At 42.9% G+C, this 26,543-nt stretch overlaps 1 protein-coding gene across 6 annotated transcripts in view; it reads right to left on the reverse strand.

The window, feature by feature from the left end:
• Window positions 1-2,840: 2,840 nt before the first annotated feature.
• The window catches only part of DVL1 (dishevelled segment polarity protein 1), a 252,973-nt gene continuing 229,270 nt past the window's right edge, over window positions 2,841-26,543 (reverse strand). For 4 of the 6 annotated variants that reach the window (XM_073602951.1, XM_073602950.1, XM_073602949.1 and 1 more), the window contains 3 exons: window positions 24,302-24,469; window positions 19,867-20,073; window positions 2,841-8,752 (listed from right to left, as the gene is read on the reverse strand). In XM_073602951.1, the coding sequence (XP_073459052.1) occupies window positions 8,349-8,752; window positions 19,867-20,073; window positions 24,302-24,469 (779 nt within the window). In that variant the 3' untranslated portion in view covers window positions 2,841-8,348. Of the gene's footprint in view, window positions 8,753-19,110; window positions 19,160-19,866; window positions 20,074-24,301; window positions 24,470-26,543 lie in introns of all 6 variants that reach the window. The other 2 variants (XM_073602954.1, XM_073602952.1) reach the window with 2 other exon arrangements.

The raw sequence follows: 26,543 nt of genomic DNA on the forward strand, positions 1-26,543 counted from the left end.
TGTCCCAGAAACAAAACTGTGCGATCTGCGGCCGGTTTAGGTGTGAACTGAGCCTCAATGTAAAGGCTCCTGTATGGCAGTCTAGAGTCCTAAGGCTAGGTTCACACTTGTGCATTTTCAGTTTTTCAGAAACGCACTACAGTCCTATGGGTCACGCTCACATCTGTGCGTTCTGAACCAGTGCATTTTTTTGGGAAAGGGTTAGGGAGTTTCTGCCCAAAGCAGGTTGCATTTTTGGTTCCAGACTTCAATGGAAATGCAGCAGAAACTCATCAAAAAAGCAGTGCTTTTCTTTTTTATTTGTTTTTTCCTGCAGACACCTCTGCAAAACATGTCAAATGCTTGTGCAAAAAAAAAAAAAAAAAATGGATCAACCGGAACCTGCATAGGTGTGAACCTTGCCTAAATCCAGTTACTATGTAATGCACAAGCCTCATAAAGTAGACAAAAATCTTCAGTTACCTTGAGTGAGCCAAATCCTCCTTCATTTGGTACTTCATGTTTCAGTAAAAGAGGCTGTGCTGTCAGAAAGCAATAAACAGGGCTAGGTATGGACAGGTGCTAGTTCACAAGCTTCAGGCTTGACAACAGTCTACATAAACGTGGCAACTCTGTTTTGAATTCAGAAACAGTGTAGCATTGTTGCCACCCTATTACATGAAGCTGTCCTAGGGGGACTTCAATTGCTTTTTATTGCTGTTACTGCACTGGAAGACTGCCTTTTTATGTTCGTTCCTGTGACATCCGCGAGAGAAATTAGGTAGTTGGGCTAGGCAAAGACGGCACCAAAACTCTGATGGAGGTTGTAACCTGTTTCCAGCTCCACTAAAATAAAAAGTGTTTTGTTGATGTATCCCTATTGGAGAGATTAGCCATAGTTTCCTGTTCCTCTCTCAATGAAACACGAAATGAAAGGGAAGTCTTGCCAATAGGAGCATAGACAAAAATCAAACCCCCTTTTTGGTTTGTCCAATGCAAAACTAAAAACAAACAATGGCAGGCTGGGGCCAAATATGGCCCCAGTCACCCCCCTTTTCCGCTCTGGAGGCCCTAGCAGTATGGTGTGTGTGTGTATATGTATATATATATATATATATAAAAATATGATATTATGTTATGTAAATATACACACCTCTTTTCTAGATGTCTTGGGCCAGTCAGGTGCTGCGATGGTTCTCCAGCATTGTGTGGTCCTCAATATTGCAGAGAGCAGCAATGATATCGGCACAGCTCTCAGCATCCTTACACTGTGGGGGTTATTTACAAAACGCAAATCCACTGTGCACTTGGAATTGCAGTCACTGTAAATTTGAGGGGAAGATCTGAAATGAGGGGAAGCTCTGCTGATTTTATCATCCAATCATGTGCAAGCTAAAATGCTGTTTTTTTTTATTTTCCTCGCATGTCCCCCTCGGATCTACAGCTAATGCACTTCCAGTGCAAAGTGGATTTTCCTTTAGTAAATAACCCCCTGTGAGTACAGAGCGTTGTAGTGATGCCCTGCACTCTCAGGGTGTCCTTAGTCTTCTGGGTTTGACCTACTGGGTGTCATTCAACCCCAGAATTGAGGACATCAGGTGGCAGAAAAGAAGTACTACAGAAAGCTCCAGATCAAAAGTGAGCACTGCAGAAAAAGCGAGTTTTATTTTAGCAGTAGCATTAATATGACTGTGAAGAATCAGGATAAGGGTAACTCTTTTGCTTACAGTTGGGTAAGACAGGCACCTCTGGGTGGGAATGTCTAATTAAAAATATCGCCTTTCAAAAATGTATCTCTGTGGTGAATTGCAACTGTGTGGCCATTTTACGTTTCTAGCAATGAACTCTGTATGCTATACAATAAATATTTTCAATCTATATAAAAGTTGAAATCATTATGTTATCAATGTGATTGTTTTTGTTTTATATAATTATATCATTAAATTATAATTTTAAAAGTTTTAATGCTTCTGGGTTAATTGTAGTTTTGTATTCAGTTACCAATAGTTTTAAAGTGTGTATATACATTTTTATAACTTTGAATAATTGGTTTGAAATATGTGTTGGAAATAAACTGACAACTAGCATTTTTAGAAGGTGATCACCATTGTATTTCTCTATAAGATAAAATTATGCATTAAGGAAGAAAGCCTTGTAGCACCTTTCTAAATGAATAATTTTAGTCTGTAACTTGATGTATTTTAAATACAAAAGGATACTCTAGCCAGATACTGATGAGGTCAGTCTCCAAGGGAAATGCACATGCGGTGTACATGGGCACTCTACTATGAGCGGAGTCTCTGGTGCATTTATAGCAGGCACTTCTTGGATAAAGAACAGATGGTTTGGTGGTCAGAAATCAATAGAATGTGACTGACTTGTGTGTTTGATGTCTCCAGGAAGATCAATGGACCCTCTTTGCACTTAGTACAGAAGTGCATACAACATTCATGTTCAGGAGACTGAAAAAGGACTAATTAATATTGTATAATGCACCATTCTCCTTGCGCTGTGGATGGCATGCATCCGGGAACCCTGGCAGAGCACCCATTCAGACCTATCCAAACATACATATTAAGTAGTGCATTAAGGTGTATTGTGTTAAGACAACCCTTCCCCCAAAATATGACATGGCACAATGCGCATTATCATTTACTGCAATTCATTCTGGAGTATGTGCATTGGTGTGCCACTGAAAATGACTGGCACCACAATGCACGTGCGCATTATGCTAGCTATCGCAGTGTCTATCTGTAATGGGCTCCTAATATAAGTGGGAATTGTAGTTTACAAACCACTCAGATGGCACCAAGCTAACCCGCCCTTGGTTGCAATGCAAAGAAGAAGTTCAGTCGACTCAGTTGTAACTGTTATTTACACAGATGTACACATATATTTAAAAAACAAAACATTAAATTACATCTTGTTATCTATACATAGATGATCTGTACATTCTTAGTAGTTCGCAGAGTTGGTAGGAACAGAATCTTAGCCAGGTCTGGGGGAAGGAGTGGAAGCAAGGTATGGGGAAAATGATTTAAGTGCTTTATCCACCTATCTGGTGGTTTGGGGTAAAAAGTCAGTCCACCCAAAACTGAGTCTTTGTTTTGGAAGATGGTGAAGAGCTAAATGAAATGGGTAGGCTGCTACTGATGACTTCTGAATAATACTGCCATGCACTTCAGTTTTGGTACTTTCTAAGTCACTGACCTGGAAAATCAGTACTTCATTCCAATCCAACTTAGTTTTTGGCCAGTAACTTAAAAGTGCTGGAGCCAGAGCAGACAGTCAAATAGCATTTTCAAAAGAAGGCTAGCAATGGCAGCCTACTTAGTTCTCCCACTACAGGTTTCCTTTAAGGTATCTACATGTCATTCCTGATATTGCCTAACCAAGTACTCTCAGGGCATGAACTAAGCCAGTGTTTAGGTGCTCCTCTTCCTTAGACCAATGCAAACATGCTTGCATAATCTTTGGGAGAAAGATCTTTAGAGGCTGGATTATCTTTGCAGGGTAGCCTGTCTGCCAGCATCACTAGGTGCACAAAATCTTATCAAGTTTTTATTTATTTTTGGCAAAGTAGCTCCCTTAAGCTGGCCATACACTGTTAGTCCACCTGTTTCAGAGGAATTGGCCTACATTCTAACAGTGGGTGGCCCTGCCAGCTCGCCAAATGTCAATTACTCAATTGATTTTTGTTGAAGGAGCCAAAAATTGCCAGCCATATAGCACTTGAAGCCAATGAGCAGCCTGGCACTCACAGCTGTTAGAATACAATTTGCCATTTGTATATATATAGGATTTCTTTTAACAGATTCCTCCAAGTGTTTTGCAAGCTTTAATCAGCCTGTCCTGCAGTGAGGGACCCCAGTGTTCTGTGTGACGGCAACAATCTCTGCCCAGCAGGTCAACATTGTCTCCAGCAGTCAGATCTAGAGTTTGTAGCATGAGCCTTGCTGGTTGAAAAGCTCTAGCTGCTGGTCTCCAGAGTGTGTTGGACTGCTGCATAGAGGTCACTACTCACACAAAGCTCTGTAGACTGACAGGGGGACAGGCTGATTAAGGAGAGCTGCTTTACCATAACACTGTAAAGCTGGTCATACCATATTCGATGTCTTTTGTTCAGCCTATGGACTGAACAAAAGAAATATAACGGATTCCTCCCACGATAAACGGTGCCAATAGACCAATCACTCTGCTAGGCTATCATATTCAAAAAGTTGCCAGCAAAGGTTATCAGTATACCTGAATAGCAGCTGCATCTGATTGCATACAACCTCCAGAAAACTCCTTCAACAAAGCCGAGTGAACAATTGACTTTTGTAGAACCGGGCAGGATGAAGAGGGTCACCCACTGAGTGAATTTCTTCCAGTTCATCAGTAATTGGCAGAAATTTGCTCAGTGTTTGGCCAGCCTAATGCCCCATACACACTATTAGATTTTCTGCAGATTTTTTTTCTTCAGATTTACCAAAACCATATAGTGCAAGAACCTGCCTGATTGCATACAAATTGAAACTCATAAGGTTTGACCTCATATTATATGGTTTTGATAACTTTGAAGACAAAACTCTGCAGAAAATCTAAAAGTGTGTATGGGGTCTTAGACTGTGCACTTACCATTTTGCAGCACATTTAGGCCTCATGCACACTGGACGTTTTTATAGCTGCTGTTTTTGGCTTCAGGCATTTTGTTCTACAGCCAGTAAACTCCCCAGCATGTTATCCTATGTGTCCATTAGAGCTGCACGATTAATCGTCAAGAATCGTTATCACAATTTTTTTCCCCGTTGCGATCTTGACTAAAGTGTTTCACGATTCTTGCTATGCAAAGGATTCTCTCTGCTCTTCTGAAGCCACAGCCGTTAAAAGAAAGGAAGAGAAAACAGGGAAGTCTGCCAAGAATCATAGCATTCATTAAGTTGGACTTAAGTATAAACATTGTAACAATTTGTCAATGGAATAGACTGTGTGTGTCACACCGATATAGGTCGGCAGAAGGGAACATACAGGCACATTAACGTACCTGTACGTTTGCCTTTTAAGAAGTGGTTTCCGGGCGCGCGCTCCGCCACCACCTCCGCGAGTGTGATTGCGGGTCCCGTGGACCCCATGTCTGTGGGGATACCTGCGATCGTCTCACGGAGAGGAAGAACGGGGAAATGCTAATGTAAATAAGCATTTCCCTGTTCTGCCTAGTGACAGGACACAGATCACAGCACCCTGTAATGGGGAGCGGTGATCAGTGTCGTGTGTCACACACAGCCACGCCCCCCCACAGTTAGAATCACTCCCTAGGACACACATAACCCCTTCACTGCCCCCTAGTGGTTAACCGCTTCACTGCCAGTCACATTTACACAGTAATCAGTGAATTTTTAATTGCACTGATCGCTGTATAAATGTGAATGGTCCCAAAAGTGTCCGATCTGTCCGCCATAATGTCGCAGTCACGATAAAAAATCGCCGCTATTACTATTAAAAAAAAAAAAATTATTAATAAAAATGCCAGAAAACTATCCCCTATTTTGTAGAGGCTATAACTTTTGCGCAAACCAATCAAACGCTTATTGCGAGTTATTTTTTTTTTTTTTAACCAAAAATATGTAGAAGAATACGTATCGGCCTAAACTGAGGAAAAAAAACTTTTTAATATATATTTTTTTTGGGGATATTTATTATATCAAAAAAGTAAAAAAATAATGCGTTTTTTTCAAAATTGTTGCTACTTTTTTGTTTATAACGCAAAAAATAAAAACCGCAGAGGTGATCAAATACCACCAAAAGAAAGCTCTATTTGTGGGGAAAAAAGGACATCAATTTTGTTTGGGAGCAACGTCGCACGACCGCGCAATTGTCAGTTAAAATGACGCAGTGCCGAATCGCAAAAAGTGCTCTGGTCTTTGGGAAGCCAAATGGTCCGGGGCTTAAGTGGTTAAACACCAAATCTTTTTCTGACATTTGTTGGTTTCAAGATAAAATCATTTTTTTTTTTTTTTTGCTAGGAAATTACTTAGAACCCCCAAACATTATATATATATATTTTTTTTAGCAGACACCCTAGAGAATAAAATGCTGGTTGTTGCAGTATTTTATGTCACACTGTATTTGCGCAGCGCTCTTTCAAATGCAATTTTTTGAGAAAAAAATACTTTAATGTATTAAAAAAAAAAAAACTAACCAGTAAAAGTTAGCCCATTTTTTTTTTTGTATAATGTGAAAGATTTTACGTTGCGAGAATCGTGATCTTTTTATTCTAAGCAAAAAAAATCATGATTCTCATTTTGGCCAGAATCGTGCAGCTCTAGTGTCCATGCACACATAAGCCGTTATCAGCGTTTTTTGTCAGGTGCATTTTCTAGCTGGAAAAACCCCCCAGAACTAGTGTTTTTTTGAGACAAGTTTTTCAGCTGTAAAAACGCTCAAACTCTGAAAAAAAGCTCAAAAACGCTAAAGATAAGCAAAATAAGCTTTTGTGGGGGTATAAAAAAAAAAAAAAAAAAGCTGAACAAATGCTACTGCAAAACTCATTCTACAGCTACTGACGTTTTTATAATGTCCAGTGTGCATGAGGTCTAAATGTTTACAGAGCGTTCTGAGAAACTTTATTTGGTCTTTAATGCACCAGTTTCTTAGGTCTTCCAGGGACTCTACTGGTGAGATTTCCACACTCCACATCTCAGGTCTTGCAAAGTCTAGATTTGGATTGTTTTGTGTTTTTTAAAAAAAATTTAAATTATTATTATGGAGCTGGGAACCGGGAGAGTGGAATGAGATGCATCATGATGGTTGGGAACACCAAAAACCCTGTTTTGCAGAAGTAAAATTATGGAAGGGAGATCTCTCCACTACAGTCCTCCAGAGATACAATAATTCGTTAGCTGACTAAGTCCAAAAGACACCACCTGTAACAGAAATATCACTTTTGGGTGGACTGCTGTTTACAGGGCACATTACCCAAAACTGATCTTTCTGACATAGGCTTACATTGGGGGGTTGACTCACCCACTGGCTGTAAAATATGATTGTATAAAAAGATGGACATGGCTGCAGCAGATTATATACATCCAGTTTAGTAATTTAGTATGCTCCTCTCTACCATTATCTGAAATATCAGTTTTGGCTGGACTGACAAAATATAGATTGTCTTAACCTTAATTGGTTGTCATTTCATCTGCTAGATTAATGAATTTACACTGGCCAAACACACCTTATGATCCAGATGGGAAAAAAAAAGTATCAAAGCTGCCTCAAATATTCATATGTAGACGGTCAGGTTTTTACTAATATATGGACTTGAAGGCAGTCGTATTTGCTTGCTTTCTGCTAGACTTTGCAGTGAATGGTGACTGTACTTTTCTGCCTTACCCCATCAAGGCAATTCTTTCAGTCTGGCCATACAGCCCTAAAACAATACAGCTGACTGGTTTTATTTTGGCAATTAGGCCACAAGGTGGCAGAACTGCTCTACTGGCATTAGACCAAAACATATGCATAAGTCATTTTAAAAGTGGAATTTTACTTTAAACGAAGCCTGTCATTAACCTGGGTGGTTCAGACTGCACGCACAATGAAACAATGCAGAAGCATAGGTTACCTTTAGTAAGATTTATAAATGATTAATACATCCCGAATTAGAGGCAGCTAAACTTATATGGCAAAGTTGACGTGTATATTTACTTCAATTTTAAAGAGTCAAACTTGTCCCCATCCTCCTCTGCCTCCATATTGGTCCCTTAAATTTCTGGGAGCAAAGTGGGACTTTTACAGGACAACTCAAGATTTCCCCTGCTTACACATTTTGTTCATTATATTTTTAGTCTGAACTGCTCAGGTTTATGACCGGTTCATTTTAACAGTGCAATTCAAGCATGTGCTTTGTATTTTGAGGACTATTTGGAAAACTATAGGAGATTAATGTGCGTGTGTGGCCAGCTCTCAGTCAATGTCAGACAAGCTATTGAGTGATACTCTAGCGAGTCTAGTCTGTATCACATGGAAGGGAATTGAGCGATCCTTTCTTCTACAGCTGTTTTGCAGTGAAAACTCTGCATATCTGGTTTTACTGCAACCAGTTTATTTGCATGGCTTCCAGGCTTGTCTGACATCACCTGCAGTACATGTGACATCACTAGGATGGTGCCTTTAGCATGAACTCTGAGGTGATCTCTCCAAAATCCTTACATCTTCTGAAATCAGCATTTCAAATGTTCTTTGATGTTGACCAAATCTTACAGTGTAATAGAAAAAGCCATAATTTTTTTCCTCTCCTATGGCTTGGCATCTGATTATGGCAGTGGTCATCCATTGCAGGGAGTTATGCAATTCTCTAGCTTTTCTAGTGGCTGGAGCAGAAGGCACTTTGGCTGTCACATAATGTCCACAAAAAATTCACAGGGGTTTCCCATGGCCTTCTGGAAGGACTGCCGACTTCCGGTCAGTTCTGGAGGGATGTTACTTAGTTCACGGACTGGAGGACCACCCGGCGGACCGCTATTGTACACCTTGCCCCCAATCTTTGGCAGGCTGTAAAGCGGGGGTAGACCGGGGGGCCCATGAGAGTGGTGGCTGCTGCGATGACTACGCTCGCTGCGTGCCGCTGAGCTGTGGCTCCGGTGGCTGTGCTGGCTTAGTGGCCTCTCACTCCTTTTTCCTCCACTGCTGGCGGCACGGTCAGATCCGCTACCACTGCCAGTGGACTTGCGGTCCTTCTCTCGACCGGATGATCTCTTTCCCTCTCGGTTACTGCGACTGGATCCACTGCTTTTGCTGCCTGTGCCAAAAAGATATTATTATTACAGAACTTTAGACAAAATGTTTTCTGACTTTCTTGATATAGTGGGACATTGCTAGAACCTCTGTCGGGTTTATACTGATGTCTGTGCCCCAATATGCTTCAAATGCCACCTGTGGCCAAACTGTGGACATTCAAATATTTACGCACATATTCTGAAGCCCTCACTGACCTCTGTAGTTTCAGGCATCCTGGAGTACTTCATCCTCAAATGTTATAGCAGAAGCACTCATGTCATTCTCTGAGCAGCTCATCTCCAACTGTCCCCCTCCTAAGGCTAATGTTTATATTATAAATTAGAAAGCCAGAAGGTGGCTGAGTCACTGCAGGGAGGATGAATTGTGAACCTCATTACTTCCACTGTGAATCTTTCAGCACACTGACAATGTCTACTGATAATACACCCCCACCCATGTATACTAACCTGTCCACTCTGCATTTTTACCTCCAATCTGTGTTGGAACCCTTGCTTTGTTGCTCTAATGTAACCTTCCCCATGTGACAGTCAATCGTCAAGCCAAAACACGGTCACGTGGAGGAGGCGGTGGTGTCATCCACTTGGGTACACTTCAACACCATCTGGAGCTCAGCTCACACTGCTCCCCTTCCCAGCAGTGACTCAGTAGCCTTCTAGACTTCTACTTGCTAAGATAGACATGTAGCAGATGCTCTGGGAGGTGGGCTGAGCTGCTGGGATAACAGCTTGGGCAAGCTTCTGCTGTGAACCTTAGTGTTACTAAACCCACATCATAAAAAAACTTTCAGTAAATTGTGTATTACATGCTGTTCATACTCACTCAGTCTTTATGAGATTTGTTTTCTGTATTCTCCAAAAAACCTGGTTGATCCTGCTGCGCTCTCCCCTTTCAGTTCATGTGCCCAATCCAGATATGGATTTTGCAGCTGTGGTGGCAACTCTGCACATGTTCAGTTTTCAGTGAGTTTCTATGCTGAGCATTTCCCTCCCTCACACATCTGAGCAGCCCATGTGACGATAGAGTCACACGTGCGGGCGTATACATGGTGGTAAATGACAGCCCACTCCTTGCCTCCTCCCCCATGCCCACTAACCAGCTAAACACAACGCTGGCAGGATATTACATGTAGATTAATGGAGGCTTCAACTCCCTCTTTTTCTAAGACACAGGTGGGAGGAGCTTGACATGGACTGTGATTGGGAGAAATCCACCCACACCATGTTATTGCCAAAAAATAAAGATTTGATTTCAAATATATTTGTATGACAAAGAAGCTCTTCCTGCTGATGTTTCCCTGCAGACAGGCTGGGAAAGATCTGGGTCATGTGACAGCTGTATATTGATTAGGAAAAAGGTACTTAGATTTATTTTTAATTAAAATAAATACAGTGCCATCATCCATATACAGAAATAGAAGGGACAATGTAAATTAAACAGTGTATGTTTAGTATCACTTTAAGGAATCGCTCCACATCCAAGTCATTAGGAATCCAAAGCAGCTTGATGTAGCTTAGAAGGTAGGAGATGGGTTAGGACCATCTCAACAACATGTTCCAAATGCATCTCAATTGCAAACTAAAAGCATGCTGCATTTGCCAGTTTCACTGTGTTAATATTAGCTCCACCATAATCATATACATTATACTTCATTCAACATTTGCTTGCCTAGACAGAATCACTGTCTGGGCTGTACAGTGCATCCAGAAAGTATTCACAGCACCTCTCTTTTTCCACAATTTATGTTACAGCCTTATTCCAAAATTATTCATTATTTTCCTCAAAATTCTACAAACAATACCCCATAATGATATTGTGAAAGAAGTTTATTTTAAATCTTTGCAAACTTATTAAAAATAAAAACCGGGAAAAAAAAATCACATGCACATAAGTACCTATTCACAGCCTTTGCTCAATGCTTTATTGAAGCACCTTTGGCACCAATTACAGCCTCAAGTCTTTTTGAGTACAATGCTGCAAGCTTGGCACACCTATTTTTGGGCAGTCTGTCCCATTCTTCTTTGCAGGACCTCTCAAGCTCCATCAGGTTGGATGGGGAGTGTCGGTGCACAGCCATTTTCAGATCTCTCCAGAGATGTTCAATCAGGTTCAAGTCAGGGCTCTGGCTGGGCCACTCAAGGACATTCACAGAGTTGTCCTGTAGCCACTCCTTTGTTATCTTAGCTGTGTGCTTAGGGTTGAAGATGAACCTTTGCCCCAGGCTGAGGTCCAGAACGCTCTGGAGCAGGTTGTCATCAAGGATGTCTCTGTACATTGCTGCATTCATCTTTCCCTCGATCCTGACTAGTCTCCCAGTTCCTGCTGCTGAAAAACATTCCGACAGCATGATGCTGCCACCACCATGCTTCACTGTAGGGATGTTATTAGCCAGGTGATGAGCGGTGCCTGGTTTCCTCCAGACATCACGACTGCCATTCAGGCCAAAGAGTTGAATCTTTGTTCCATCAGACCAGAAAATTTTGTTTCTCATGGTCAGAGTCCTTCAGGTGCCTTTTGGCAAACTCCAGACAGGCTGTCATGTGCCTTTAACTGAGGAGTGGCTTCTGTCTGGCCACTCTACCATACAGGCCTGATTGGTGGAGTGCTTCAGAGATGGTTGTTCTTCTGGAAGGTTCTTCTCTCTCCACAGAGAAACGCTGGAGCTCTGTCAGAGTGACCATCAGTTTCTTGGTCACCTCCCTCACTAAGGCCCTTCTCCCCCGATTGCTCAGTTTGACCAGGGGGCTTGTACTAGGAAGAGTCCTGATGGTTCCAAACTTCTTTCATTTACAGATGATGGAGGCCACTGTGCTCATTGGGACCAATGCTGCAGAAATTTTCCTGTACCCTTCCCCAGACCTGTGCCTGGATACAATCCTGTCTTGAAGGTCTACAGACAATTCATTGGACTTCATGGCTTGGTCTGTGCTCTGACATGCGCTATTAACTGTGGGATCTTATATAGACAGGTCTTTGCCTTTTCAAATTATGCCCAATAAGCTGAATTTACCAAAAGGTGGACTCCAAGTTGTAGAAACATTGAGGTTGGAAACAGGATGCACCTGAGCTCAATTTTAAGTGCCATGGCAAAGGCTGTGAATACATGTGATTTTTTTTCGTTTTTTAATACATTTGTAAAGATTTCAAACAAACCTCTTTCACATTGTCATTATGGGGTATGGTTTGTAGAATTTTGAGGAAAATAATGAATTTAATCCATTTTGGAATAAGGCTGTGACATAACAAAATGTGGAAAAAGTGAAGCGTTGTGAATACTTTCCGGATGCACTGTAACTCATATTCTATGATATTGTACCCCAGTTTACATAGGAATGGTAGGAGCTTGTTGCCCCATTAATCTCAAGGTGGGAGTAAACTCCTTTGTATGAATTTATCCTATAGGTAAGCCAATATAGATAAGGCTTTTCTATAGGTACAGTAAATATCTCTTAAACGTACACCATTTGGGGGATATTTACTGCAGATGCAGCCGGTGACATCACCGGTGCACGCACTCTGAAGGAACGACATACCTGTGCCATTCCTTCAGAGCTGTGCCGTAAACAGTGACTCCACCCCACAAGATGTAATCGTCGGCTCGGCCTTCATATCGCCAAAGCCTGCAAACCCAGAAAGAAGACCGGGTGAAGATGGAAGCGCCCTCAGCGGTGACAGTGCGCTGCTGAAGGGCTTCATTTTCAGGTACGTCTGTCATAATGTACTAGTATGCGATGTATACTATCACATTATGATTTAAACTGCCCGGTGCCTATTTTTTTCTTTTAATGCGGTTCACTAATGCTTTAATTAACCACTTAAGGACCAGCCTCGTTTTGGATTGTAGGTGTTTACATGTTTAAAACTGGTTTTTCTGCTAGAAAATTACTTAGAACCCCCAAACATTATATATGGTTTTTCTTCTAACACCCTAGAGAATAAAATGGCGGTCATTGCAATACTTTTTGTTTGCACCGTATTTACAACAGTAAAGTTAGCCCGATTTTTTTTTATATTGTGAAATATAATGTTACGCCAAGTAAATTGATACCCAACATGTCACGCTTGAAAATTGCGCCCGCTCGTGGAAGGGCGTCAAACTTCTACCCTCAAAAATCTCCATAGGCGACGTTTAAAAAATTCTACAGGTTGCATATTTTGCGGTACAGAGGAGGTCTAGGGCTAGAATTATTGCTCTCGCTCTACCGGTCGCGGCGATACCTCACATGTGTGGTTTGACCACCGTTTTCATATGCGGGCGCTACTCGCGTATGCGTTCGCTTCTGCGCGCAAGCTCGTCGGGACAGGGGGGGGTTTTAAAAAAAAATTTTTTATTTTTATTATTTATTTTACAATATTTTATTTATTTTTACACTGTTTTTTAAAAAAAAAAAAATGGTGTCACTTTTATTCCTATTACAAGGAATGTAAACATCCATTGTAATAGAAAAAAGCATGGCAGGACCTCTTAAATATGAGATCTGGGGTCAAAAAGACTTCAGATCTCATATTTACACTAAAATGCAATTAAAAAAAAAAAAAAAAAGTCATTTAGAAAAATGACATTTGAAAAAATGTGCCTTTAAGAGGCGTGGACGGAAGTGACGTATTGACGTCGCTTCCGCCCAGCAGTGTATTGGAGACGAGTGAGCGCCATCTTATCCTCACTTGTCTCCAGACACACCACAGGATAGGACGCGATCGCCTCCGCCGCTACCGATGGCTCCGGTAAGCGGCGGAGGGCACCGGATCGCGGCGGGAGGGGAAGGGGTGCCCTCTCCCGCCACCGATAAAAGTGATCTTGCGGCGAATCCGCCGCAGGGACCACTTTTATCTGAAAGCCGGCCGCCGCACGAAAACGGGGATACCGGGGTTATGGCAGCTAGCTGCTGCCATAACAACGATATCCCCGTTCAAACTTAGGACGTACATTGTCATGCGGCGGTCTTGAAGTGGTTAAACTCAGAAAACATGATTTGCTTCCCCTGTTCTTTATTACTAATCTACCAAACAAAAGTCAGCTATACATACACCTATAGAGGCTGGATCAAAACTCTCCAGAAGATCAAGGGTCAAACTTACTTGTATTTATGTTCCAAAATCAAACATGCAAATGTTTTCTTAGTTCAGAAACAGCCAGATCTATGTTATAAATCCCTTGCTGACAAACAGGATATTATATAACAGAACACTGACTGCAAGAGATACATGCACAAAAGACACATGAAGCAGAGGTGAAGCAGGACATGCGTGATCATGCAAGTGCCCCAGGGCCACCTGGATTGTCATATATATTAGTAAAGATCCCTTAAACTGAACTGTTAATCACTGTTAGATATGAAGTAGAGCCTTTGCTATCATTGGCACGGATATTGTATAGTAAATCCTGGGATGCTGCTGCTGATACATGTTACAAGTCTTGTTTAGCAATGTGCTCATTAACTACAGTATGTTGCAGTGCACAGCTTATGGTCACCATACACAATATAATCTGACTGTACAATCAACTTTAAATTTACCAAAACTATCCAATGCATTCATATCCAATTAGGAAAACCCTTCAACCATATATACAGCTGTATTTACTCTGTGCAACTTATAACATCCAAGTGAAAGATATAGAAGAAAATTAAAAAAAAACAAAAACAATCCCCGAGTTGGGAAAAAAAAAAATCACTCCCTTGTGTCAGTATTTTGTTGAACCAACTTTTGCTTTATTTACAGCCTTTAGTCTGCTGGGATTTGTCTCTACTAACTATGCACATCTAGACTTTGTAATATCTGCTCACTCCTTGCAGAACTGCTTAAGTTCAGTTAAATTTGAAGTCATTCCACAGATTTTTAATGGGATTTATGTCTGGGCTCTGACTAGGCCATGCAAGGACCTTTTTCTCAAACCACTATGTGTTCATTGTTGCTATGTGCTTTGGGTCATTGTCATGTTGGAAGGTAAACCTTCTTCCCATCGACAACTTTCTGGCAGAGGGCAGCAGATTTTCCTCAAAAATTTGATGGTATTTTTTCCAATCCATTTTTCCTTCTACCCTGACAAGTGCTCCAGTCCCTGCTGCAGAGAAACACCCCCAATAGGATATTACCACCTCCATGCTTTACTGTAGGAATGGCGTTATTTGGATGGTGAGATGTATTTGATTTCTGCCAGATATATTGTTTGGTGTTGAGGCCAAATAATTCAATTTTAGTCTCATCTGACCAAAGCACATTTTTCCATGTGGACTCAGAATCTTCAAGGTGTGTTTTGGCAAAGCTCAGTTGTGACTGCATGTGGCCTTTCTTGATGAATGGCTTTTTTCTTGCAACCCTCCCATACAAGCCACATTTGTGGAGAATTTGTTATATTGTTGTCACATGCACACAATGACCACTCTTGGTCATAATTTCCTGCAACTGCTTCATAGTTGCTGTAGGCCTCTTGGTAGCCTCTCTTACCAATTTCCTCCTGGCTCTCATCCAGTTTGGAGCGACGTCCTGATCCAAGGAGGGTCTGTTGTACCAAATGCCTTCCACTTCTTAAGAATAGACTTCACTGTGCTTCTAGGTATTTATAAAGTCTTTGATTTTTTTTTTTTGTATCCATCTTCTGACTTGTGCCTGTCCACAACTTTATCCCGGAGACCTTTTGAGAGTGCCCTGCCACCTATAGTTGATTGTTTGCTTCAGTTGCACTATCAGGGACTGAAATGCTCCAGGAAAGCTCCTTTCATGCTGAGCTAATTAAAATGATCACAGTTGAAAATCGAATGGCTTTGTGTGCCATTAGCTATGCTTGATTGTGTCATTTTTAGGAGGGGGTGAAGTTGCACTGAGTAAATACAGCTGGATAAAACAAAAACTGTGTCTTCGTTTCAGGCTGCAAAGCAATAAAATGTGATTATTTTAAAGGGGGGTGATTTTTTCTATACCCACTGTAGTTGTTGGTAGAGCTGAAAGAGATTGTAACGTGTGTGGGGAGCTTTAAAGTTCAAAACAAACATGGGCTATTTATAGGCAATCTGTTATTTAATAAACTACATACCACTGTTATCGGTCACTTAAAACTGCACCTAGTTATTTCTCTGGTAATCTCTTGAATATTGCAATTGGCTTTTAATTTAAAATGTAGTCATTGCACAGCTCTGTACAACCAATCACTGTTAACTGGGCGGCACAGTGGTGTAGTGGGTAGCACTCTTGCCTAGCAGTAAGAAGGGTCGCTGGTTCGCATCCCAACTACGACACTACCTGCCTGGAGTTTGCATGTTCTCCCTGTGCCTCGTGGGTTTCCTCCGGGTACTCCCGTTTCCTCCCACACTCCAAAGACATGCTGGTAGGTTAATTGGCTTCTGTCTAAATTGGCCCTAGTATATGAATGTGAGTTAGGGACCTTAGATGGTAAGCTCCTTGAGGGTAGGGACCGATGTGAATGTACAATGTATATGTGAAGCGCTGTGTAAACTGACGGCGCTATACAAGTACCTTAAATAATAATAATAATAATAATAATAACTGATCTTTCTAGAGAAGTGAATGGGTGCAGTTTTCAACAGCTGCTTGCGCAACCAAAAATTGTCCTAGTAGTTTGGAATGTATACCCTTTTGTAGGGCAACAGCTAGACCCTTAATTAACCTGATCTGTCACCAAGCAGGTGCCTTAAATTGAAGCTGACCTTCTTCAACTCCTGCCTTGCAGTCTAGGCCCCTTTCACACTGGCTGTCTGATCAGGTCTGCCTGTCAGTTTTTCAGGCGGACCTGATCGGACCCTCCAGTATCTTCTTTGGAGTGGCAGATGTCAACAGACACCCGCCGCCATCTGATCTGATCCGGTCTGCCAAAAACAGATGGATGGTGGTCCTATTTTCCCTCCGTCCGGTGGGTCAGATCAGATGGCATCGGATGGAAATGGACAGGCGGTCTGTTTATATCCGATTGCTCCATAGAGGAGAGCAGGACTGTGTCCGTGTCCCCCCTGAGCAAGCGGATTACATTAAGTGGAGGCACCCGTGTAAAAGGGGCCTAACATTTGCAGTGAAGCTGAATACATTTTGCTTCACTGCATTCAAACTAGTAGCCTGGGAGTCAGGGAATGGCAGCTTCCATCTCACAATCTTCACATACACAAATTTTGATTTAAAAGAAACCTGTACTGAAAGAATTATGCAAGCTACCACTGCTAAGATCCTGAAAACACCTGTTATCTGGCTGTCTGCAGCTTGCAGCAAGTAAAAGTCTATGCTGTATACATTTTCCAGGTTAGTCACAAAAAAAAAAAACATTGGATCAGCATGACATCCCAAAGCAACCAATACTGTTCTCTTCTTTATTTTCTAACTTGAAATATAAAATTAAAGGTCTGCTAGAGATAAACTTTATTTCTTACTCGCTTGTTTTTATAAAGATGCTGGGTGTTTTGGTGCCAACTTGTTCAGTTAAAAACATTTTATAACAGGAGGGGGCAATTTTATTATGTTAATTTAATGGTTGATTACCTAGAAGCCCCTTGAAATCAATTAACAATGCCCAGAGTGAAGAAATGGTAGTATCACAAATGGCCAACAGGTGGGGATATAGCTCTCTGTATTGTGTCTTTGCAGTCTACCATATTACTATATATTTGGTTGTCTATAGGAAGTGATCCCAGAGTGTGTAACCCTTCAATAAAACGGGAAACTCTTGGGTATAAAAAAATGTCTGAGACAACTGTCTGTGTTGACCACAACAATCTATCAAATTCCACCTATCATTTTAATCTGAACTGCAGCTGATTAGTGTCTACAAGTAACACAATAACTTGTGTTTTGAAACACTAGCATGTTTTAGGCTATGGGGGAAATCTGGACTTGGTCATGCATGGACCATAGTCATGTTAGCCCTACCTGGCAATCTATAGTTGCTGCCTAATGTTCTAGTCTGGCAGGTACAAGCTGTTCTATGGCTGTATGTGGATGAAGAAGTTAGACACGCTGGGGGAGATTTACTAAAGCTGGAGTGCAAAATCTGGTGCAGCTCTGTACAGAAACCAAACAGCTTCCAGGTTTAATTGTCAAAGCTTAACTTAACAAGCTGAAATTAGAAGCTGATTGGCCATCATGCACAGCTGCACAAGATTTTGCACCCTCCAGTTTTAGTAAATCAACCTCATTGTCTTAAAGTGGTTGTAACCCTAAAAAAAAAAAAAAAAAAAAAAAGAAAAAGGAGAGATCCTGTTCCCTTATAGCAGGTTAAACAGCACAATGCTTGTGCTGTCTAACCTGTCCCTCTCTAAGCTGTAGAATATCTGGCTGATCCTGACAGTTCCTGTGTCTCCCTCTGTGTACTGACCATGGTAATCATGGCTGCTGAGCCCGGATTACTGTGGTCAGTTTATGTGCCACCATCGCCCGCTGCTCTGCTCTCCCCCCTCCCCCGTCAGCTCTTGTGTGTGTGTGTGTGTGTGTCTGTGTCTGTGTGAGCTTTCTCCCCCCCCCCCCCAAATTAGTAGAAAGGTTTAAATAATGCCACTGCCAGCCCCTCTCTTTTATTCAGCCATGACACACAGTGTTTTTTTAAAACAATGCCTCTAAATACCTTGACTCCTGGCCAATCTCCTCCTCCGATCCAGGGCTACAGTGGGAGGGGCTGACCGGCCAGCACGTGACCTCCCTGGCTGACGTCAGAGGGAGATCTCAGCCCTTCCCGCTGTGTGTTATGGCTGAATACAAGAGAGGGGATGGCAGTGAATTACTTCTTTAAGGTTACAACCACTTTAAGAGGGTCAGTCCACTCAAAACTGGCATTTTGGTGGATGCTGAAGAATTCAAGTACCTGATAGTTTCTTATATCTCTTGGGGACTCGGTCGGTCAGTTCTCTGTACTTGAGTTCCTGGGCCTATTATGAGAGGTCTCCCACTTTCCCTGTTAGATTTAATGTTTATTTGATATAATGGAAACTGTAACAGGAGGTTCTAGAACACACAAGGGTGAATAGGATAACCCAAAACTTCCAGGTGGACAGGAACAGAGTCTGGAATTCTGGCAAGGAGCTCTCACTCTTGGAGTATCTATAAGTAGTCAGGAGCTGACTCAACCCTCTGGGTGCTGTATGTGAGTGGCTTGACACTTTAATGACCTGACTGAGTGCAACCTACAGTAAAGTGTTCCATACCTATTGACACTGCCCCACCCACCACACAACATGAGAAGCACCAAGGCAGACTCGATTATGGGCGTGCATTTAGCAATGAGCCCCCACATGGTTCTCCTTCTCCTGCTACCCAGTGGACTGTTGGAGGGAGGCTGGGAATGGTCTAGGTGGGTGAAGGAAGGGCCACAAGGATCCAAATGGACATGCTTGGGCTCTGGTCTTTGGGCCAGAGATTTAAGCTTACCGAATGACCTAGATTCCTCCATTCCTTCCATGCATCCTTCAGTCTAATGCTTGTTCAGCACAAAACAAGGGAATAACACAGTTACCATCAGCGAGGCATACAGCAGGGGATAAAGGAGCATGTTACTGTACTGAATTATAGAAGAAAGCACATGACTGCAAATCCGTAGCTGCCTACACATTTCCATAATCCTGGAGCTGTTCTACTAAAGCAGATCTACAAAAACATGCTTATTTAAAAAGAAAAAGAGCCTTGTGTAAAGTGCAGTAACCCCCAGGAACCAATTGCTTATTATCCTTTATTGACTTGACATGTTAGAACTGGCTGCTGTTGGTTAATGTGCTTTGCACAACATTACTTGTAGCTCTTTACACTGTTTCATTTTATAACGCTATAAATATATTGTATGTGGACAGCTAATAAGTATTTTTTTCACTATATATGCTTCTTTTACATATTTTTTTCTTGCAGTATCTCCACTAGCGGTTTTGATGTCTTTAATCTGCCTAGCCTCAAAGCCCAATTTGCATGTACACTGCTACACCTATAAAGGGCAGCATTGAACCATCAGGAGTTCCATGAGTAGACATCAAGTGAATGCTTGTTCTATTCACAAACAGGTTGACAAATGATGGCTACGCTGAATTCACTGCTTGTGGAGTGGCAGTCATGCAAGCACATAGGACACACAAAAAAAGAAAGCATGAAAGGCAGGCAATGAGAGGAGGGGGTACTGGAGAGGCCTGTTCTACTTACCTTCGCTGTGTTGGCTTCCTGCACTGCCACTGCCATAGCTGAATCCTGGCTCTTGGTATGTTGAGGGGTAACAAGGTGGCACTAGAGGGTACTGGTACGGATAGCCCTGGCTCAGAGGCCAAGGGGCGGCCAAATGAGGGAGAGGAGCAAGTGTGTCCTGATCAGATGTCCCACTGGATCCATCGTTAAGATTCAGTGCCGCTACATCTGATAAGCAAATACAAACGATTTGTGTCAGTTATATCATGGAGAATAATGTTACAGTTCCTGTTTAAAGTGTACATGTTGCTGTCTGTCATTTTGGTCGGTACAGCAATAGTCAGGATAATGATATTTACTGACTAAACATGAGACATTACAGTGCTGAAGAACAATGTTGTACTGCTGGTAATTCTGAAAAATGTTTACAAATGACACACTGTACTGAATGATAAAAAGCGATCGGCTGCCTTCAACATATCCATTAGTGTAACTGCATATTTCCTGGTCTTCATTTCTTTATGAGAATGTTTTTTTATCTGATAAATGAGCAGCAGAACAGCTTTAATTACCAAGCAACTCTGATGAAGCCCTGATGCAGGATACACAGTAGGCTGAGAACGAACAAGATGTAACAAAAACATAATGTATACAGTGACCTTACAACGTATACACTGACCTTACTGTACATAAATGGGTAATTCTATGCAGGATGAGATGGAAAATGAACATATGGGAAGAACTGTATGCAGCCAATATGAAATGGTACCCAACCTTAATTAGTCTTTCTGTTTTCGAATTAAAGGTTAAAGTGTAACTCCAGGAAAACAGCTATATAAATATTTGATAGGATTACTGTTCTGCCTGCCAAACGATTTGTAATTTTGGCTGGCTATTCTTGTAATGCACAGTACGAACACTCTGCTACAGCCTGGTTTACCATTAGGGCATTTTCACATTGGGGTGGGGGAGTGTCGGCGGTAAAGCATCACTTTACCGTTGTTTTAGTGGCGCACTTTTAACCCCCGCTAGAGGCCGAAAAAGGGGTAAAAGCACCCGTCAAGCCCCGCTGCCGAAACGCTTTACAGGAGCTTCGGCAGAGCTGGCCATTGATTTAAATGGCAGGGGCGTTGCAGGAGCGGTGTATTCACCGCTCCTGCAATGCCCCAACGATGCTCCTTGCAGGACTTTTTTTCTCGTCCTGCAAGCACACAGCTCCAGTGTGAAAGCACTCAGGCTCACACTGGGGCTGCGGGGGGGTTGGGGGTTCAGGCAATTTACAGGCGCTATTTTTAGCCCAAAAGCGCCTGAAAAATGCCCCAGTGTGAAAGCGGCCTAACTGCTAACCAGGATGGTTCCTCGCTCACAGGGCAGAGGTGGTAATGCTGATATACTGATCCTCTCCCCAATGAGGAGGATGGACAGGTAACATAACAAGCTGAGCTCCTGGATCAGAATGATGAATTGCTTAATCATGAACTATGTGCATCATATATCTAGCTATGCAGAGTGGAAACTGTGTATGGCAAAACATAAAAGGCTGGTAATATATACACTATATTACCAAAAGTATTGGGATGCCTGCCTTTTCACGCACATGAACTTTAATGGCATCCCAGTCTTAGACCGTAGAGTACAATATTGAGTTGGCCCACCAATTGCAGCTATAACAGCTTTAACTCTTCTGGGAAGGCTGTCCACAAAGTTTAGGAGTGTGTCTATGGATACGTTTGCCCATTCTTCCAGGAGCGCATTTGTGAGGTCAGGCACTGATGTGGATAAGAAAGCCTGGCTCGCAGTCTCCGCTCTTATTCATCCCAAAGGTGTTCTCTTGGGCTCTGGCCCTTCTGTGCTTTTTTTGATAGAGATGTAATACTTGCCTCACTTCTTGCCCCAGCAGGCTTCCTTCATTTATGCAACTGGTCCCTTGCAGCTTCTTCTATAAAGTGGTCCTGGCCACAGTCGCATGATGACAAAAGCCCTACATTGTATGTGAGGACAGGAAGGAACTGCCCACAAACCAGACCAGGGGAGAATGCAGGAGTAAGGCAAGGAGTAAGGCAAGTATTACACCTTATTCCTCATCCGGTAGGGTTTAACAGCGTTTAACTCTTGCAGTGTGGGGGGAACACTGCAAGGGTAGATTTTTATAATTACTGGACTTGGGTTTTAGAAGTCCTGAACGTTTTTTCAAGAATTCCTCTAGGGTAAAAAGTTTGAGATAAGGCTGTTTAAGACATGATAACCTGTGTGCTAGTCTTTTGTGAACTGACTTTTCCATCTTACTTTTTACGGTATGTGCTAAAATATCACAAGAAATATTGCAGATCACCCATTTGAAAATTAGCTAATGCGATGTTAGGTGATGAAAAAAACACACATTTAAGCACATAATGCTTGCCGTAAAGCTTTCATGAACTGACCTCCCTGATCCCTAGTGTTGTGGAACCACATGAGAGGCCTTTTTGTCAGCCTGCTTGTAGACATATCAGAAATATTTCCATAGGAGAAGGAAATAGCACTGTTGCCATAACAATCACATTATATAGGCCTGGCAATGACCTGACTGGTTGCCATTGGCAATAGCCCAATTTTTGCTCTGCTCTGGCTCTCAGTGTCTGGTCACAGATTTGGGGACAGTGACCTCAATCCATCTCCTAAAGGCTGCATACAGGTTGAAGTGGCACATTCACTTTCTGCCTGCCTCTCTATCCTAGAAGGGACAATGTCCCTCACACTGTTCATTACTTCTCTACATCACGACACAATGCAGGTAGCATGTGCATACTAAGCTAAGCAGAGCAATAACTTCTCCGCAGGATGTGGAAACCTTGCAAAAAAGATCTGATCAAATTAACTACATGGCAAATGAGGTTTAATGTAGAAAAATGTAAAATAATGTATTTGGGTGGCAAAAATATGAATGCAATCTATACACTGGGGGGAGAACCTCTCGGGGAATCTACGATGGAAAAAGACCTGGGGGTCCTAGTAGATGATAGGCTCAGCAATGGCATGCAATGCCAAGCTGCTGCTAACAAAGCAAACAGAATATTGGCATGCATTAAAAAGGGGATCAAATCCAGAGATAAAGCGATAATTCTCCTACTCTACAAGACTCTGCTCCGGCTGCACCTGGAGTATGCTGTCCAGTTCTGGGCACCAGTCCTCAGGAAGGATGTACTGGAAATGGAGCAAGTAAAAAGAAGGGCAACAAAGCTAATAAAGGGTCTGGAGGATATTAGTTATGAGGAAAGGTTGCGAGCACTGAACTTATTCTCTTTGGAGAAGAGACGCTTGAGAGGGGATATGATTTCAATATACAAATACTGTACTGGTGACCCCACAATAGGGATAAAACTTTTCTGTGGAAGGGAGTTTAACAAGACACGTGGCCACTCATTAAATTTAAAAGAAAAGAGGTTTAACCTTAAACTGCGTAGAGGGTTCTTTACTGTAATAGCGGCAAGGATGTGGGATTCCCTTCCACAGGCGGTGGTCTCAGCGGGGAGCATCGATAGTTTCAAAATACTATTAGATAAGCACCTGAACGACCACAACATACAGGGATATACAATGTGATACTGACATATAATCACACACATAGGTTGGACTTGGTCTTTTTTCAACCTCACCTACTATGTAACTACCGTATTTATCGGCATATAACACGCACTTTTTCCCCCTGAAAATCAGGGGAAAATCGTGGGTGCGTGTTATAGGCCGACCCCCCCCCAATTGTGTGTGATCGGAGCGATCGCGGCAATTGCCGCGATCGCCGCCGTCATACACAGCCGTGTGGAAATTCAAATACGGCACCGAGACTGCAGGGACTCAGCGGAGCGGAGCTACACATAGCCGAGAGTCCTCGGGTTTTCTCGGCTCTGCTTACAGTCCCGCCCATAGCGCGGGACTGTAAGCGGCGCCGAGAAAACCCGAGGACTCTCGGCTATGTGTATCAGCGCTCCGCCGAGTCCCTGTAGTCTCGTCGCCATATTTAAATTTACACAGGGCTGTGTATGACGGCAGGGATCGCGGCGATCCCACAAAGCTGCACGGGGGCAAGGCTGCACGTGGGGGGCCAGGCTGCACTGGGGCAAGGCTGCATGGGGGCAAAGCTGCACTGACAAGGCTGCACTGACAAGGCTGCACTGGGGCAAAGCTGCACTGACAAGGCTGCAATGGACACTGGGGCAAGGCTGCACTGACAATTCTGCACTGGGGCAAAGCTGCACTGACAAGGCTGCAATGGACACTGGGGCAAGGCTGCACTGACACTGACAAGGCTGCAGATGGACACCGATAACGCTGCATTGATGGGCATTTTAATGTAAGTTTTTCTTCCTTAAACTTTACTCCTAAAAGTTTTTTTCCTTAAAATTCCCTCCTTAACTTGGGGTGCGTGTTATACGTCGGCGCGTGTTATACGCCGATAAATACGGTATGTGATACTCACTCCCACACAGGTCTCCAAACACATAGTAGCACTGCTCTGAGAAGGTGATCTTGTTTACTGTGTGTCTGAGGTAGCCGTGCTTTAACATGCTGCTGGCATATTTCCTGGCTTCCCGCCGCTCCTTGAATCCTTCTACATGTGTGTAGAGCCAGTCTACAACATCCGCACCTGTGGAGACAGAAAAAAGCAAAGGTCAGATTGCAGCAAAGGCTTCTGGGTAACCGGATACTCAACGAGCATAATATAGAGAGTGTCACCACTGACTTTAGAGGCTTGTCTATATTTTTTTGCAGGCTGTATCGACTTCTCAAGGACAGGAATGGCCATAGGTGGATCGAAATTTGGGCAGTCCCTGCTAAACCGGCAGAATTTCAGTCCATCTATGGCCAGCTTTGGTTGCACTGTTGCAAACAAAAAAAAAAAAACAAAAAAAAGAGGGTTTGTAGGAACTTCCGTAATACTCCATGTCCCCACATGCATGAAGTCACAGAGAAAGTGAAAACAGCAGCTGGTCAAGATATATACAGGAAACCTGTCAAGATAGAGCCACTGAATTTTATTAAAGCGTAATCTCCAGGCTGTCATCCTCCTACTATAATAAGTCACAGACTCAGAATAAGTATGGCTGCTTATAGAGGCCATCTTTTATTTCCAGGGTTTAAAGTGAACCTGTGCTCCATTTTTTATTTTTAAAGTAAAAGTGCTGCCTGAGACCAGACATCACAAGATGTGTACTGTTAACTTGATCACACGGCAAAGCCTCTTCGGTGCCCCTCCCTGATTTAGTTTGACTTTGTTACTGGGACCTGAATGTCCCAAGCTTCTTTGAAAAAAACACTCACTATTCTAGTGTCCAATGAGATTTTGACATTGGCCATTAGGGGTATACTTACCAGACAATGGAATGGCAGTTGGTGAAACTTAACTTCGGTTCACACAGGGGCGGCACGATTTGCAGGTCGCCTCACCGGGGCGACCTGCACACGACATCCACGGCGACTTGCAAAACGACTTCTGTATAGAAGTCTATGCAAGTCGCCTCAAGTCGCCCCAAAAGAAGTACAGGAACCTTTTTCTAAGTCAGAGCGACTTGCGTCGCTCCTATTAGAACGGTTCAATTGTACAGAACGGGAGGCGACTTGTCAGGCGACTAGGTCGCCTGACAAGTCGCCCCTGTGTGAACCGGCACTTAGTCAAGTCGGGGAAGGAACATTTTAAGGGCTCATTCACACATCTGTCAAAATTGCAGCATTTTTATTATTATATTTTTTTTAAATGAATCTAAACACACATGTATTGCTTTCTATGGGGTCATGCACATAGCTGTGTAAAATGTGCCAAGTTCATATCTGTAAAAAAAAAAAAACAAACAAAACATTTGCATCTGAGGTCCTGCATATGCACCGTTGTTCATGCTGTATGAATATCCGTACTCACATGCATACGGCACACATGTACTCTATTGGAGTATAAAAGCCACCTGTGTTCTAGCAACAGAGGACATTAGGCGGCAATAGCCACTTGCATCCTAGCAGCCAGCAGGAAGCATTAATTCTGTGTGCTTTTACATGTAAACATTGCTCACACATTACATGCCTACAGAGTACTTTGTACACTGATCTTGCTGCCAGCTTCTGCCAGCAAGATCGTGTGTACCAGTTGCTGTGTTTTCATATGGCCATGTGCACCCTATCAGTGTAACCATACCTCCTAACTTTTTGAGATGGGAATGAGGGACACCTATCGGTGGTTCAGTTATCCTGACTGGGCGTCATATGACGTCCAGCAGGATAACATGGGGACGCGCATCGCGGCGATCGGTGGAGCAGTGTGTCACTCTGACACACCGCTCCACCGATCTTAGTAAAGAGCCTCTGGCGGAGGCTCTTTACCACGTGATCAGCCATGTCCAATCACGGCTGATCACAATGTTAATAGGAAGAGCCGTTGATCGGCTTTTCCTCACTCGCGTCTGACAGACGCGAGTAGAGGAGAGATGATCGTTGGCTCTCCTGACAGGGGGTGTGTGCTGATTGTTTATCAGCGCAGCCCCCCCTCAGATGACCACACTGGACCACCAGGGATCGCCACTAGGACCACCAGGGAAGGGGGCAACATGTGGATGGCCAGGTATGTACCTCATGGCCAGCCACATGTGCCCAATGTGCCCAGTCAGTGCCCAATCTGTGCCAATCAGTGCCCACAAATGGGCACTGATTGGCACCATTGTATTGCAGTGATG

This window comes from Aquarana catesbeiana, linkage group LG10, assembly GCF_042186555.1.
Source record: "Aquarana catesbeiana isolate 2022-GZ linkage group LG10, ASM4218655v1, whole genome shotgun sequence".
NCBI lineage: Eukaryota > Metazoa > Chordata > Amphibia > Anura > Ranidae > Aquarana > Aquarana catesbeiana.